This window comes from Eucyclogobius newberryi, unplaced genomic scaffold (assembly GCF_026437365.1).
Source record: "Eucyclogobius newberryi isolate DKJ021-1_F unplaced genomic scaffold, fEucNew1.0.hap1 SCAF_15, whole genome shotgun sequence".
Lineage (NCBI taxonomy): Eukaryota > Metazoa > Chordata > Actinopteri > Gobiiformes > Gobiidae > Eucyclogobius > Eucyclogobius newberryi.
In genome coordinates this window covers 37,212,880-37,226,847 of record NW_027315779.1, presented here as the reverse complement: position 1 = coordinate 37,226,847, position 13,968 = coordinate 37,212,880, and the positions used below count along the sequence as shown (strand labels likewise).

At 47.7% G+C, this 13,968-nt stretch overlaps 1 protein-coding gene across 1 annotated transcript in view; it reads right to left on the bottom strand.

The window, feature by feature from the left end:
- Positions 1-13,968, bottom strand: part of gria4b (glutamate receptor, ionotropic, AMPA 4b) — a 518,469-nt gene that overhangs the window by 17,057 nt on the left and 487,444 nt on the right. The window contains exon 14 of the mRNA XM_072447035.1: positions 3,440-3,554. Coding sequence (XP_072303136.1) covers positions 3,440-3,554 — 115 coding nt within the window. The remainder of the gene's footprint in view (positions 1-3,439; positions 3,555-13,968) is intronic.

Below are 13,968 nucleotides of genomic sequence, written 5' to 3'. Positions count from 1 at the left end.
ACATGTGTGTGTACATGTGTGTGTACATGTGTGTGTACATGTGTATGTACATGTGTGTGTACATATGTGTGTACATGTGTGTATGTACATGTGTGTGTACATGTGTGTGTACATGTGTATGTACATGTGTGTGTACATGTGTGTGTACATGTGTGTGTACATGTGTGTGTACATGTGTATGTACATGTGTGTATGTACATGTGTGTGTACATGTGTGTGTACATGTGTGTGTACATGTGTGTATGTACATGTGTGTACATATGTGTGTACATGTGTGTATGTACATGTGTGTGTACATGTGTGTGTACATGTGTGTGTACATGTGTGTGTACATGTGTGTGTACATGTGTGTGTACATGTGTGTGTACATGTGTGTGTACATGTGTGTATGTACATGTGTGTGTACATGTATGTGTACATGTGTGTGTGTACATGTGTATGTACATGTGTGTGTACATGTGTGTGTACATGTGTGTGTGTACATGTGTGTGTACATGTATGTGTACATGTGTGTGCGTACATGTGTGTGTACATGTGGTTGTACATGTGTACATGTGTGTGTACATGTGTGTGTGTACATGTGTGTGTACATGTATGTGTACATGTGTGTGCGTACATGTGTGTGTACATGTGGTTGTACATGTGTACATGTGTGTACATGTGTGTGTACATGGGCTCCTGGTAAGTGCAGCGATGTGTCTGTCCCTGTCACAGTGTCCCTGTCTGTCAGGAGGACAGGAGTGGACTCATTCCAGTGGCAGGTGAAGCACTCGTGGGTTATTAAGGTTGGACAGAAATCAGAGGCAGACAAACCCACAGGGAAACAGACTCTACGGCCATCTTTTATTGTCTCCCATAGGATAAAGATGTCTTGGGGCCACAGGGGGCCACAGGGGGCCACATGCTTTAACAGAGGACCTCACCAACACTATGTACTCAATACATTCAACACCCTAAAGAAAAGCAAAGGACCGAAATAATACACCATCAGAAGGCCTTTCACTGACGTGTATTTCACAGTCTTATGTCAGATTTAATGGCACGCTTACTAAAAAAGCCTATGTGCCGTTTTGATTGCACATTTACTAAAGCCTATATGATTTGATTGCACATTCCCTCGTTCACTTTACTGTTTGCCATGTAATACAGTATTGCACAGAGAAATGAGCATCACATAAATCTATGTTACATGAATTACACAAGTTGGAGAGTGCACTTTAACCCGAGTTAAGCAGCACTTGATTGCCACAGATGAGTCCACCCCTGTGTGCGCTCCGTGCTCCCTGCACACTCTTAACACGCTCGGTGCTGTCCGTGTGCCTGTATCAGCGTGCACAGTGAGGAGGGGCCAATGCGGGGCTGGACACTGACCTTACTTCCCGAGTCCTTGGGTCCACACTCCCCTTTATCGTACCACCATTTGTTTTTCAGTTTGTCTAAGACTCCTGCTTCACTCAGTTTCAATACGGCAAGGTTTACGGGCGTTCTTCATAGGGGGAGGGGTCGGGGGTAGGGGAAATAACATAAATAACATCATAGTACATGTTATTTTATGTTATTTAGTCGTCATCATCATCATCAGAAGCCCAACAAGAGCATCATCTCAGGGTTTGTTTGACCAAGTGACCAAGCCCAGAGAGGCCCCACTGCTGCTACATGTCTCTTTGCTCCGTGGGGGTATTTCTGGGGGTATTTCTGGGGGTACTGCTCGGGGTACTTTGGCGTGGTGGATGGGCGGAGCTAACAGACATATAAGTGGGGCCCTGGCTTCGTCACTGCTCTGCAACAGGGACATGTCGCCAGGACCTTTCTGTGCGTAACATGGAGCCACTACTGTTGAACCAATTCTGATGATTATATAGCCTCTGTTACATTTAGTATGATTGTAGAAATAAAATCTTTTATAAATGTTAAACTCAAGGATTCATTATGTGCTAAGATGAAAACAACAAACAATAATAAATGAAACACAAAAAGTATTTTCACATATGGTTCATTTTGGTTCATCAGTACTCGCTCTCCTCTCACACAGAGCACAATATCCACACCAAGCATTTACTTTATACATATCATATTATTCATACATGTAAAACCATTTAACTTACTTTAAAGTAAGTCAACAAGGAACAAAAGTGTTTTTGCACCGCTCCTTCGAATATGATTAATTAAGTACTTACTAAGCCTGAATTATTCAGACTATTAATAAAACAATTTGTTCATTATGATTGAAGCCTTAGTTTAGTGCTTTATTGTACTTTATTAAGGCTAATTAAGGTGTAGTAGTAAGTGATACATACAGATCTTGTCAATATTAATTGAGTAACTAACAATTATACTCCTACAATTATACTTTGATGCTCCAGTCATGGTCACCGTCTGTCTGGTGAAGTAAAGTTGTCATGTTTTACTCACAGTCTTCTTTCTCTGCTCCTCTTGGTTTCCTCCTCCCTTCTTGTTCTCCCTCTGGTTACCGCCCCTTTGTCTCTCTGGTTACCGCCCCTTTGTCTCTCTGGTTACCGCCCCTTTGTCTCTCTGGTTACCGCCCCTTTGTCTCTCTGGTTAACGCCCCTTTGTCCCTCTGGTTACCGCCCCTTTGTCTCTCTGGTTACCGCCCCTTTGTCTCTCTGGTTACCGCCCCTTTGTCTCTCTGGTTACCGCCCCTTTGTCTCTCTGGTTACCGCCCCTTTGTCTCTCTGGTTACCGCCCCTTTGTCTCTCTGGTTACCGCCCCTTTGTCTCTCTGGTTACCGCCCCTTTTGTCTCTCAGCTCATCACTGCTGTATCTCATTGTTGATCACTGGCTGTAGTATTTTAGGTGTTGGTTTCCTCTGTTCAGTGCGAGATTGTCTGCGAAGCCCCAGCATTTGAGCCGTTTTGCCTTTGATTCCTATTCTGACTCTGACTCTGATTTTTGCCTACTCCTGGTGATTCCTGTTTGCCGTCATCGACCTTTCCTTCTGCCTGACCTCTGATATCGCTGTTTGCCTGTGCACCGAACCTGGAACGGACTCTCTGACACCGCTGTGTGCTGGATCTGACCACTGCTGAAGGACTTTGTATTTGTTCTGTTTTATTCAATTAAAGAGTGTTAAACCATCGCTTGTTTCCAGCTCCGTAATTGGCTCCGTTCTGCCGTTCGTGACACCTCCTACTATTGCAGTATCAAATTAACATTCCAAAAATAAACCGCTTTTCTAATCTGTCTCCTCCTTCAATCCAGAAGGTTTAGGTTAACTTCATGTCAGTAAAACATTTGGATTTTCTGCCATAAACAGCGAAAGCCTAAAATGCTTAGTGTGGACATAGCCTCTGGTTGTGCCCGTGATGGCGCCCTCGGGTGGCGACCTGGCAGATGCCCCTGTCACTACACACACACACACACACACACACACACGACACATACAGCACGGTCACATGGGGCGTAGCGACATTAGGCTAACCTTCTCGCCTCCGCCTCCGCTGCCACACTCTCCTTTGTCGTACCACCACTTGTTTTTCAATTTGTCCAACAGGCCCTGCTCATTGAGCTTTAACACGGCCAGGTTTACTGCGCTTCTTGAAAAGGATAGAACAGATTTGGTGAGAGGGTTAGTATGCTGTCCAATTATAAAAGATGGAGGGGGGAGAAATGGGGTAGAGGGAGGTAGAGGGGAGGGGAGTCGTGGTATGAGAGAGGGACATAAGAGTTCAAAGTTCTGCAGATCGCCAGCACAAGACGGACCATGAACCAAATCTCCTCTCAAAAATCCAAAGAGCCCCAAATGCTAGCTCATTGCTAATCTAATTCAAACCTAAATAGGGAATTAAATAAGTCATTAAAATACCATATATATTATTATTATTATTATTATTATTATTATTATTATTATTATTATTATTATTATTATTATATTCTTATATATTCTTATATATTATTATATATTATTATATATTATTATATATTATTATATATTATCATATATTATCATATATATACCATACAATTAAGGACTTTGTTTTTGTAATCAAAATAATTCAGACTGTTGTCCTCGAGACTTGGCCCCACGTGAGGAAGAACCTCACGTGGGGGCCACACAAGCACAGGGGCCGCGGCCTCACGTGGGGCCACACAAGCACAGGGGCCGCGGCCTCACGTGGGGCCACACAAGCACAGGGGCCGCGGCCTCACGTGGGGCCACACAAGCACAGGGGCCGCGGCCTCACGTGGGGGACACACAAGCACAGGGGCCGCGGCCTCACGTGGGGCCACACAAGCACAGGGGCCGCGGCCTCACGTGGGGCCACACAAGCACAGGGGCCGCGGCCTCACCTGGGGCCACACAAGCACAGGGGCCGCGGCCTCACGTGGGGCCACACAAGCACAGGGGCCGCGGCCTCACGTGGGGCCACACAAGCACAGGGGCCGCAGCCTCACGTGGGGCCACACAAGCACAGGGGCCGCGGCCTCACCTGGGGCCCCTCAGCAAGAGTTTGATGGATTTTACCGAAGGATTTGTTGATGCCTCATTCTTAGCCTGTTTATTAAACGTATTACACCAATTTTCATTCAGATCTAGTTTATTCGAATTCTTAATAAGACGACCAAAATACATTACGCAAGTAAACTACAGAAAACACATTTGAATTGATCCCTCTACATTTAAGGAACACAGAAAGAGTGTTCAGTTCTGGGCCCCTTAAACAACAGACCCCTTTGTCCCCCCCTTTCTACTCTCCTGGGAGGCTGTGGTTTTTGTCAAATGTCATATATTATTTCATCATTCTGACTTTATTTAGGAAGATTGTTAAATGTTTGAACCTTTCTGATGTTGAGGGTTTTCTTTACTTGAACGTTCCATATGAAGGTTATTTTGTACTTTTATTACCAAAGCTTTTATTTTACACTGAATTTATGTAATTCTTTTTTTTTTGGCATTTGAATTAAGTGAAAGTTTTTCAAAGTTGAAAGAAATCTGCGTGAAAATAATATAATGCGTGTTTCAGTTTCAAGTTTGCAAGACAATCAGAAGAATAATTGAATAAATGTAAGATAAGGTTTATGTCTTATACTGTGGAACAAAGCAATAATATCTCAATGGAGAAATCTTGAAGCAAACATTCTCACTAGATTGAGAACATCCCGTCTTAATATTTACACGTGTCCTTTGTAAATATGATTCATCAGATTCAGCCACAGCAGTAAAACTGTGTCTGACTTTGGCTCTTTTGAAGTGAGAGAGAGAGAGTTGCTTCAGCGTCAAAGTTAAGATGAAAACAAAGACACTGGAGAGAAAACAAGCGACAGCGGCTGTGTGGGAGCCATCTGACCTTTGTGGGAGCCATCTGACCTTTGTGGGAGCCATCTGACCTTTGTGGGAGCCATCTGACCTGTGTGGGAGCCATCTGACCTGTGTGGGAGCCATCTGACCTGTGTGGGAGCCATCTGACCTGTGTGGGAGCCATCTGACCTTTGTGGGAGCCATCTGACCTTTGTGGGAGCCATCTGACCTGTGTGGGAACCATCTGACCTGTGTGGGAGCCATCTGACCTTTGTGGGAGCCATCTGACCTGTGTGGGAGCCATCTGACCTGTGTGGGAGCCATCTGACCTGTGTGGGAGCCATCTGACCTGTGTGGGAGCCATCTGACCTCTGTGGTGTATCCTCTGCAGGAAGTGTGTGCGGCCGAGGAATCAAGGAGCTGAGGCTTCGAGGAGCCGAGGCTTCGAGGAGCCGAGGCTTCGAGGAGGCCAAGCAGGGGTCTGGAGCTCCTGAGGTTTCATTATTATTAAGTCAAGCTACAGGCCAAAAACAATCCTCTAAATTCTCTATGATGTTAACTCTATGATCGATCCTTCCATCCATCCATTTTCTGCCGCTTTATCCGGGGCCGGGTCGCGGGGGCAGCAGTCTGAGCAGGGACTCCCAGACTTCTCACTCCCCAGACACATCCTCCAACTCTTCCGGGGGAGATCCCGAGGCGTTCCCAGGCCAGCCGGGAGACATAGTCTCTCCAGCTTTTCCCGGTGGGACATGCCTGAAACACCTCCCGAGGGAGGCGCCCAGGAGGCTCCGGAACAGATGCCCGAGCTACCTCAGCTGGAGGAGCAGCAGCTCTACTCCGAGCTCCCCCCGTGTGGCCGAGCTCCTCACCTTATCTCTAAGGGACCGCCCAGCCACACGGCGGAGGAAACTCATTTCGACCGCTTGTATCCGCGATCTTGTTCTTTCGGACCATAGGTGAGGGTAGGAACGTAGACCGACCGGTAAATTGAGAGCTTTGCCTTTCGGCTCAGCTCCTTCTTCACCACAACAGTCGATGCAGCGACTGCATCACTGCAGCCGCTGCACCGATCCGCCTGTCGATCTCACGCTCCATCCTTCCCTCACTCGTGAACAAGACCCCGAGATACTTGAACTCCTCCACTTGGAGCAAGGACACCCCACCCACCTGAAGAGGGCAAGCCACCTTTTTCCGGTCGAGAACCATGACCTCGGATTTGGAGCAGATTCTCATCCCAGCCGCTTCACACTCGGCTGCAAACCGTCCCAGTGCAGCTGCAGGTCCGGGTTTGATGGAGCCATCAGGACAACATCGTCTGCAGACAGCAGAGATGGAATCCTGTGGTCCCCAAACCGGACACCCTCCGACCCCTGACCACACCCTCCGACCCCTGACTGCGCCTAGAAATTCTGTCCATAAAAACTATGAACAGAACCGGTGACAAAGCGCAGCCCTGAGGAGTCCAACATGCACTGGGAACAGGTCTGACTTACTGCCGGCAATGGGAACACAGCTCCTACTCCGATCATACAGGGACCGGACAGCCCTGAGCAAAGGGCCCTGGACCCCGTACTCCCGGAGCACCCCCCAAAGGGCACCCCGAGGGACACGGTCGAAAGGCTTCTCCAGATCCACAAAGCACACGAGGACTGGTTGGGCAAACTCCCATGAACCCTCGAGCACCCGATGGAGGGTATAGAGCTGGTCCAGTGTTCCACGACCGGGACGAAAACCACTCTGCTCCTCCTGAATCCGAGGTTCGACTATCGGTCAGATTCTCCTCTCCAGGACCTGGAATAGACCTTATGGGAGGCTGAGGAGTGTGATCCCTCTGTAGTTGGAACACACCCTCCGGTCCCCCTTCTTGAACAGAGGGACAACCATCCCGGTCTGCCAGTCCAGAGGTACGGTCCCCGACTGCCTCGTGATGTTGCAGAGACGTGTCAGCCAAGACAGTCCTACAACTCCAGATACTTTAGGTACTCAGGACGGATCTCATCCACCCCCGGAGCCCGAGGAGTTTGCGAACAACCTCAGTGACTTCAGCTTGGGTGATGGATGAGCCAGCCTCTCAGCCCCTGGTCTCTACTTCCTCTTCGGAAGATGTGACTGAGGGATTAAGGAGATCCTCAAAGTATTCCTTCCACCGTCCGACGACATCCCCAGTCGAGGTCAGCAGGTCTCCACCCGCACCGTAAACGGTGTTGGTGAGGCACTGCTTCCCCCTCCTGAGGCGCCGGACGGTTTGCCAGAATTTCTTTGGTGCCGACCGATAGTCCTCCTCCATGGCCTCCCCGAACTCCTCCCAGGCCCGGGTTTTTGCCTCTGCGACAGCACGAGCCGCGGCTCGCTTGGCCTGCCGATACCTGTCGATGACCTCTGGAGACCCACAAGCCAGAGTGGCCTGACAGGCTTCCTTCTTCAGTCTGACGGCATCCCTTACTTCCGGTGTCCACCACCGTGTTCGGGGTTGCCCCACGACAGGCACCGGAGACCTTGCGACCACAGCTCCGAGCAGCCGCATCAACAATGGAGGCGGAGAACATGGTCCACTCGGACTCAATGTCCCCAACCTCCCCCGGGACATGGGAGAAGCTCTCCCGGAGGTGCGAGTTGAATACCCTACTGACAGAGGGCTCCACTAGACGTTCCCAACAGACCCTCACAATGCGCTTGGGTCTGCCAAGTCTGTTCGGCTTCCTCCTTCGCCAGCGGATCCAACTCACCACCAGGTGGTGATCGGTTGACAGCTCCGCCCCTCTCTTCACCCGAGTGTCCAAGACACGCGGACGGAGGTCAGATGACACGACAACAAAGTCGATCATTGACCTCCGGCCTGTGTCCTGGTGCCATGTGCATTGATGGACACCCTTGTGCTTGAACATGGTGTTCGTTATGGACAATCCGTGGCTAGCACAGAAGTCCAAAAACTGAACACCGCTCGGGTTCAGATCGGGGAAGCCGTTCTTCCCGATCACCTCTCTCCAGGTGTCACTGTCATTGCCCACGTGGGCGTTGAAGTCCCCTAGTAGAACAACGGAGTCCCCGGTCGGTGCACTGTCCAGTACTCCTCCCAAGGACTCCAAGAAGGCCGGGTACTCTGCACTGCTGTTCGGCCCGTAGGCCGCCACAACAGTGAGAGACCTGTCCCTCACCCGAAGGCGGAGGGACGCGACCCTCTCGTTTACTGGGGTAAACTCCAACACGTGGCGGCTGAGCTGAGGGGCGTGGAGGTGAGGCCGACTATATCTAGTCGGTATCGCTTAACCTCCCGCACAAGCTCAGGCTCTTTCCCCCCCAGCGAGGTGACATTCCATGTCCCCAGAGTTAGTCTCTGTGTCTGGAGATCTGGTCGCCGAGGCCCCTGCCGTCGACTGCCACCCAGATCTCTCTGCACCGGTCCCTTATGGATCCTCCTGCGGGTGGTGGGCCCACGGGAGGACGGCCCCACGTCGCTCTTTCGGGCTGTGCCTGGCCGGGCCAGTGGGGTAAGACCCGGCAACCAGGCGCTCGCCATCGAGCACCCATCCCAGGCCTGGCTCCAGGACGTCGCCCCGGTGACGCCGATCCGGGCGACGTAAACGGCCTTGTTATAGTTGTCATCATAAGAGGCTTCTGAAACAATCTTTGTCTGACCCGTCACCTAGGACCTGTTTGCCTTAGGAGACCCTACCAGGGGCTATAAGCCCCCGACAACATTGCTCCCGGGATCATTTGGGCGCTCAAACGAGCTTGGCGAGCTTCAGGGCACAAATGTGGCGAGCTTCAGGGCACAAATGTGGCGAGCTTCAGGACACAAATGTGGCGAGCTTCAGGGCACAAATGTGGCGAGCTTCAGGACACAAATGTGGCGAGCTTCAGGACACAAATGGGGCGAGCTTCAGGACACAAATGTGGCGAGCTTCAGGGCACAAATGTGGCGAGCTTCAGGACACAAATGTGGCGAGCTTCAGGGCACAAATGTGGCGAGCTTCAGGACACAAATGTGGCGAGCTTCAGGACACAAATGTGGCGAGCTTCAGGACACAAATGTGGCGAGCTTCAGGACACAAATGTGGTGAGCTTCAGGACACAAATGTGGCACTTTTGGCACTTTAATGACGAAATTCTAAAGAAACAGTTTCACTCTCGCAGTGAGTCCAACAGCCTCTGCTGTCAACAACAGGTGTGGACTGTAAAAACACAGAGGAGCACATCCTGGTTACAACTTGCTAAATTTGTCAAAGAGTGTTTTTATTTAGTTTTTAACTAAAATGATTGTGATATTTAATCAAATAATAATTCTTACTTTGAGTTGACAATTATAAAAATCATACAATTATATTACAAAAACTAAAACAAAAATTAACAGCTGTTTCCAATACTACTACAATACTACTACACTACTACTACACTACTACAATACTACTACACTACTACACTACTACTACACTACTACAATACTACTACACTACTACTACTACAATACTACTACTACAGTACTACTACAATACTACTACACTACTACTACACTACTACAATACTACTACAATACAACTACACTACTACTACAATACTACTACAATACTACTACACTACTACTACACTACTACTACACTACTACACTACTATTACACTACTACAATACTACTACACTACTACTACTACAATACTACTACTACAGTACTACTACAATACTACTACACTACTACTACACTACTACAATACTACTACAATACTACTACACTACTACTAAAAAACTACTACACTGCTACTACAATACTACTACAATACTACTACACTACTACTACACTACTACCACAATACTACTGCAATACTACTGCACTACTACTACAATACTAATACAATACTACTACACTACTACTACACTAGTACTACAATACTACTACACTACTACTACAATACTACTGCAAAACTACTACACTACTACTACAGTACTACTACACTACTACTACAATACTATTACACTACTACTACAAAACTACTACAATACTACTACACTACTACTACAATACTACTGCAATACTACTGCACTACTACTACAATACTACTGCACTACTACTACAATACTACTACACTACTACTACAATACTACTCTAATACTACTGCACTACTACTACAATACTACTACAATACTACTGCACTACTACTACACTACTACTACACTACTACTACACTACTACTACGCTACTACTACACTACTACTACAATACTACTACACTACTACTACACTACTACAATACTACTACAATGCTACTACACTACTACTACACTACTACAATACTACTACAATACTATTACACTACTACTACAATACTACTACACTACTACAATACTACTACAATACTACAATACTACTACAATACTACTACACTACTACTACAATACTACTACTACACTACTTCTACAATACTACTACACTACTACAATACTACTACAATGCTACTACACTACTACTACACTACTACAATACTACTACAATACTATTACACTACTACTACAATACTACTACACTACTACTACACTACTACAATACTACTACAATACTCTAATACTACTACAATACTACTACAATACTACTACACTACTACTACAATACTACTACTACACTACTACCACAATACTACTGCAATACTACTGCACTACTACTACAATACTAATACAATACTACTACACTACTACTACACTAATACTACAATACTACTACACTACTACTACACTACTACTACACTACTACTGCAAAACTACAACACTACTACTACAATACTACTACACTACTACTACAAAACTACTACAATACTATTACACTACTACTACACTACTACTACAATACTACTGCAATACTACTGCACTACTACTACAATACTACTGCACTACTACTACAATACTACTACAATACTACTGCACTACTACTACAATACTACTACACTACTACTACAATACTACTATAATACTACTGCACTACTACTACAATACTACTACAATACTACTGCACTACTACTACAATACTACTACACTACTACTACAATACTACTACACTACTACTACACTACTACTCCAATACTACTTCAATACTACTACAATACTACTGCACTACTACTACAATACTACTACAATACTACTACACTACTACTACAATACTACTACTACACTACTACTACACTACTACCACAATACTACTGCAATACTACTGCACTACTACTACAATACTAATACAATACTACTACACTACTACTACACTACTACTACACTACTACTGCAAAACTACAACACTACTACTACAATACTACTACACTACTACTACAATACTACTACAATACTATTACACTACTACTACAATACTACTACAATACTACTACACTACTACTACAATACTACTGCAATACTACTGCACTACTACTACAATACTACTGCACTACTACTACTACAATATTACTACAATACTACCACAATACTACTGCACTACTACTACAATACTACTACACTACTACTACAATACTACTATAATACTACTGCACTACTACTACAATACTACTACAATACTACTGCACTACTACTACAATACTACTACACTACTACTACAATACTATTACACTACTACTACACTACTACTCCAATACTACTGCAATACTACTACAATACTACTGCACTACTACTACAATACTACTACACTATTACTACACTACTACTACAATACTACTACACTACTACTACACTACTACTGCACTACTACTGCACTACTACTACGATAATACTACACTACTACTGCACTACTACTGCACTACTACTACGATAATACTACACTACTACTGCAATGCTACTGGGAAGAGACAATAAAAGATAAAAAGGAAAGTGTCTGGTCAAGATGACCCTGAGGTCCAGAATGAACGTTCAAATGGCTCCCACACCTCATTCCTGCAGATGCAATGGAAACATCAAAGTTAGCTCTAGCTGTGGAAGTAGCATTAGCTGAATATGCTCGGCTCATTAGCAGTTTACATTCAAATGATAATGATTTTCAAAAGTATGAGTAAGTGTAACATGCACAAGCACGAAGGTTTACCTGGTCTGCAGAGCTGCAAAGGAAATATTATACACATCTTTTCATTTCCATAACCCACATGCAAACTTCAGACTGCACTCCCTCCTGGGAAACATGACAATGTTTAAACCCTAACCCTGACCCTGACCCTGACCCTGACCCTGACCCTGACCCTGACCCTAACCCTGGGAAACATGACAGTGTTTGAACCCTAACCCTGACCCTAACCCTGACCCTGACCCTGACCCTAACCCTAACCCTGGGAAACATGACAATGTTTAAACCCTAACCCTGACCCTGACCCTGACCCTGACCCTGACCCTAACCCTAACCCTAACCCTGACCCTGACCCTAACCCTGGGAAACATGACAGTGTTTGAACCCTAACCCTGACCCTGACCCTAACCCTGACCCTGACCCTGACCCTAACCCTGACCCTGACCCTAACCCTAACCCTGGGAAACATGACAATGTTTAAACCCTAACCCTGACCCTGACCCTGACCCTGACCCTGACCCTGACCCTAACCCTAACCCTGACCCTGACCCTAACCCTGGGAAACATGACAGTGTTTGAACCCTAACCCTGACCCTGACCCTAACCCTGACCCTGACCCTGACCCTGACCCTAACCCTAACCCTGGGAAACATGACAGTGTTTGAACCCTGACCCTAACCCTGACCCTGCTCGTGTGGTTAGCACAATATATGTTACTATTTACCTAAATGTACCAATCTAAAGTGGCTCGATAGCAGATCAGTGGGTGGAGCTGTTGTGTACTTGGAAAAGAGACCCCACCCACACATTACTACACCTGTGTGTGTGTGTACATCTTTGTACACACACACAGGGTGTATTTGGGTGTCGTGTAGCGACGGACGAGTGGAAGGTTTAAACTGTTTGAATAGCAGTTTGCAGATGGATGCAGCCCTCCACCCTGAGTCCCCTCCCCCGAGACTTCCACCCTGAGTCCCCTCCCCCCAGCCCTCCACCCTGAGTCCCCTCCCCCGAGACTTCCACCCTGAGTCCCCTCCCCCCAGACCTCCACCCTGAGTCCCCTCCCCCTAGACCTCCACCCTGAGTCCCCTCCCCCCAGCCCTCCACCCTGAGTCCCCTCCCCCCAGCCCTCCACCCTGAGTCCCCTCCCCCGAGACTTCCACCCTGAGTCCCCTCCCCCCAGACCTCCACCCTGAGTCCCCTCCCCCTAGACCTCCACCCTGAGTCCCCTCCCCCCAGACCTCCACCCTGAGTCCCCTCCCCCCAGACCTCCACCCTGAGTCCCCTCCCCCGAGACCTCCACCCTGAGTCCCCTCCCCGAGACCTCCACCCTGAGTCCCCTCCCCCCAGACCTCCACCCTGAGTCCCCTCCCCCGAGACCTCCACCCTGAGTCCCCTCCCCCGAGACCTCCACCCTGAGTCCCCTCCCCCGAGACCTCCACCCTGAGTCCCCTCCCCCGAGACTTCCACCCTGAGTCCCCTCCCCCCAGACCTCCACCCTGAGTCCCCTCCCCCGAGACCTCCACCCTGAGTCCCCTCCCCCCAGACCTCCACCCTGAGTCCCCTCCCCCCAGACCTCCACCCTGAGTCCCCTCCCCCCAGACCTCCACCCTGAGTCCCCTCCCCCGAGACCTCCACCCTGAGTCCCCTCCCCCCAGACCTCCACCCT